Below are 2,363 nucleotides of genomic sequence, written 5' to 3'. Positions count from 1 at the left end.
TACCATATTTTTTTTTTTTGGTAACATATTGTTTTCTATTTTGGTGGCTAAACTATTACCACGAATCAACCATCAAATATTTCAAACCCAAACTTCCTCAACCATAAGTTATTACTTAATACCGATGTCCCATCCTTTTACTTTTCTATCAATTTTGAAACGAAGCATCTTAGAAAATTTAAGAGTGATATATAAAACATACCAACTCAGAATCAGCCTTTTTGATGAACCATTCACCTACATTAATTGGTCCTAAACTTCATTGTTGAAAAGATGTGTACACCAAATGTAAACCATAATTCATGATTTGCCTAATTGACAGTCATCCCTTAACATTTTATTGATGGCTAAAGTAGAAGTCAGGTTGTTCCAATCTTCCTCTGGCTCTGAAATTTCACCTGTTTGTTTATGTGAATCGCCTCCCAGCACATCAATTGCAGGTACATTTGATTCCACATCCTTAATCCAACTCATCAGCTTGTTATGAACATCAAGGGAGATAATATTCTTGCTGCTGAGTAACCTTATCAAATCCTCTGTCTCCTCCATATCTCCATTAAATTTCAAGTACTGAAAAATGGCAGCTAAGGATTCTGGTAGCGGCCTCCACTTACAGCCCACTTCACAGATAGAAACTGCCTCTTTCATACATCGAACAGCCATCGGAAAATTTCTCTGTGGAATATATCCAAGCAAGAGCCCTGACCAAGTCCATAAATTTGGCTTTCCTTCCCTCATGATTGTCCTATTAACAATGGCTTCAGCTTCCTCCATATTGCCCTTTCTGCTGTAAGCTGCTATCATCATGTTCGGAATAAGGAAATTTCTGAAATACCGGTTTCTAGATTCCCACTCCTCAAAGATACTCTTGGCAAGTTCAATGTCATCCAACTTGAGAAATGAACTTATTACAGCTGAATAATAGTCTCTTTTAAGTAACTTCCCATCCATCTTATAAATATTCCACAACCTCGTCACTTCTTCTTTCTTCCCTATTGTTGCATATTGAGTCATAAGGTAAGGAAAGGCCTCTTTCCAGATTGTAGAACTCAGGCGCTCCTCTGATTTCTTTAAAGCGTTAAAAGCTTTATCACAAAGCCCGAGTTTTCCATAACAATTGGCTGCCACAGCATAAACACTCCACCAATCTACATGTTGGGAATAAGATGGATCATCTTCTAACTGTGCAAGAAGTTTGTCGATTCCTTCTATATCAGATTTGGCCGCATATGTATTAATCAAGGTGGCGAATGTAAATCTATCGAATTTAATACCCTCTTCTTTCATTTCAAGCAACAAATTTTCCACTTTGTCATAGTTTTGTGTTTGATAGTAGAGGTTAAGCAAAGAATTTCTTGCCATAGTAGACCTTGCGAAACCCAAATGCTTCATCTGCAGCATGATCCTTTCAGCTTTATCCACATCCCTAACTTGAGCATAGCAATTAAGAAGAGAGCTGTAACATTCTGCAGCTCTTGAGTCTTTCGGAATGCTATCAAAATAGGATTCAGCTTCTTCTATTCCGTTAGCCTTTGCAATCAAGTCCAGTCTTAAACTAAAATCTGCAGATCCAGATTCAGAGTATCCTTTCTCAGACATCCAAAATGATACCTGCAAACACGGTTCATTTTCACAAAGATCCCAAAACTCAACCCAGAAAAACATAGTATCTTACTATCTTTAACATTTGAATCGCATTTTGCAGCTAGATCATGATTCAACCTAAAGTTCGAATAAATAATATTTTTATTAATTAATTAACGACTAATTAGTAATTAATGATGATGACGATACCTCGAGTGCGTTTTTATATCTTTTGCGTGATCTAAGTTGCTTGATAACCACTAGCAGTTTATCGTAGCTAAGAGTTCCGCCATCCTGAACCCACTGCTCGAGAATCGTAACAGTCGGGTGAGTTGGATCTCTCACATGGAAGATCCGACGGTACAAAACCTGCGGGACATAAACGAAGGCGCTTTGATTCCTCTTCGCCGGTGAGAGGTTGGAGGTGGAAGAGGCAGAGGTTGCGTAGGTCACGGAAGAACGAGGAAGAAGACGTAAAGCGGATTTCAGACGGCTGAGTACTACCATTTCTTATTCGGAATTCAGAGATGCAAGTTTTGCTCTTCATCAATGGAGTTTCAGAGTGAGCGTTTGGAAGAGTAGTGGAATCTTGCGAGTTTGTGAATACCGCGAAGTGAGCCGTGAGCAACGGCATTTGGTGTCAGTGGCAAAGTTGTAATTTGACGTAACTTTACAAGGAAAAGGTGAATGATTTTGGAAAATAAATCTAAAAATATTCTTAGTATTAGTCAGAAATTATTTTTTATATAGAGATAAAAATAATATTTTGTTTAAATATT

At 37.7% G+C, this 2,363-nt stretch overlaps 1 protein-coding gene across 1 annotated transcript; it reads right to left on the bottom strand.

The window, feature by feature from the left end:
- LOC107630080 (pentatricopeptide repeat-containing protein At2g20710, mitochondrial-like) lies at window positions 219-2,204 on the bottom strand. Its single transcript, XM_016333112.2, has 2 exons — window positions 1,795-2,204; window positions 219-1,611 (listed from the first exon to the last, which is right to left on the bottom strand). Exons 1-2 carry the CDS (start codon window positions 2,089-2,091, stop codon window positions 301-303), a joined length of 1,608 nt encoding a protein of 535 aa, XP_016188598.1. The 5' UTR covers window positions 2,092-2,204; the 3' UTR covers window positions 219-300.

The sequence above is a fragment of the Arachis ipaensis genome, chromosome B03 (genome assembly GCF_000816755.2).
Source record: "Arachis ipaensis cultivar K30076 chromosome B03, Araip1.1, whole genome shotgun sequence".
NCBI classification, from domain to species: Eukaryota; Viridiplantae; Streptophyta; class Magnoliopsida; order Fabales; family Fabaceae; genus Arachis; species Arachis ipaensis.
The sequence above is the reverse complement of the archived record's forward strand: the minus strand, read 5'-3'. Positions and strand labels throughout refer to the sequence as shown.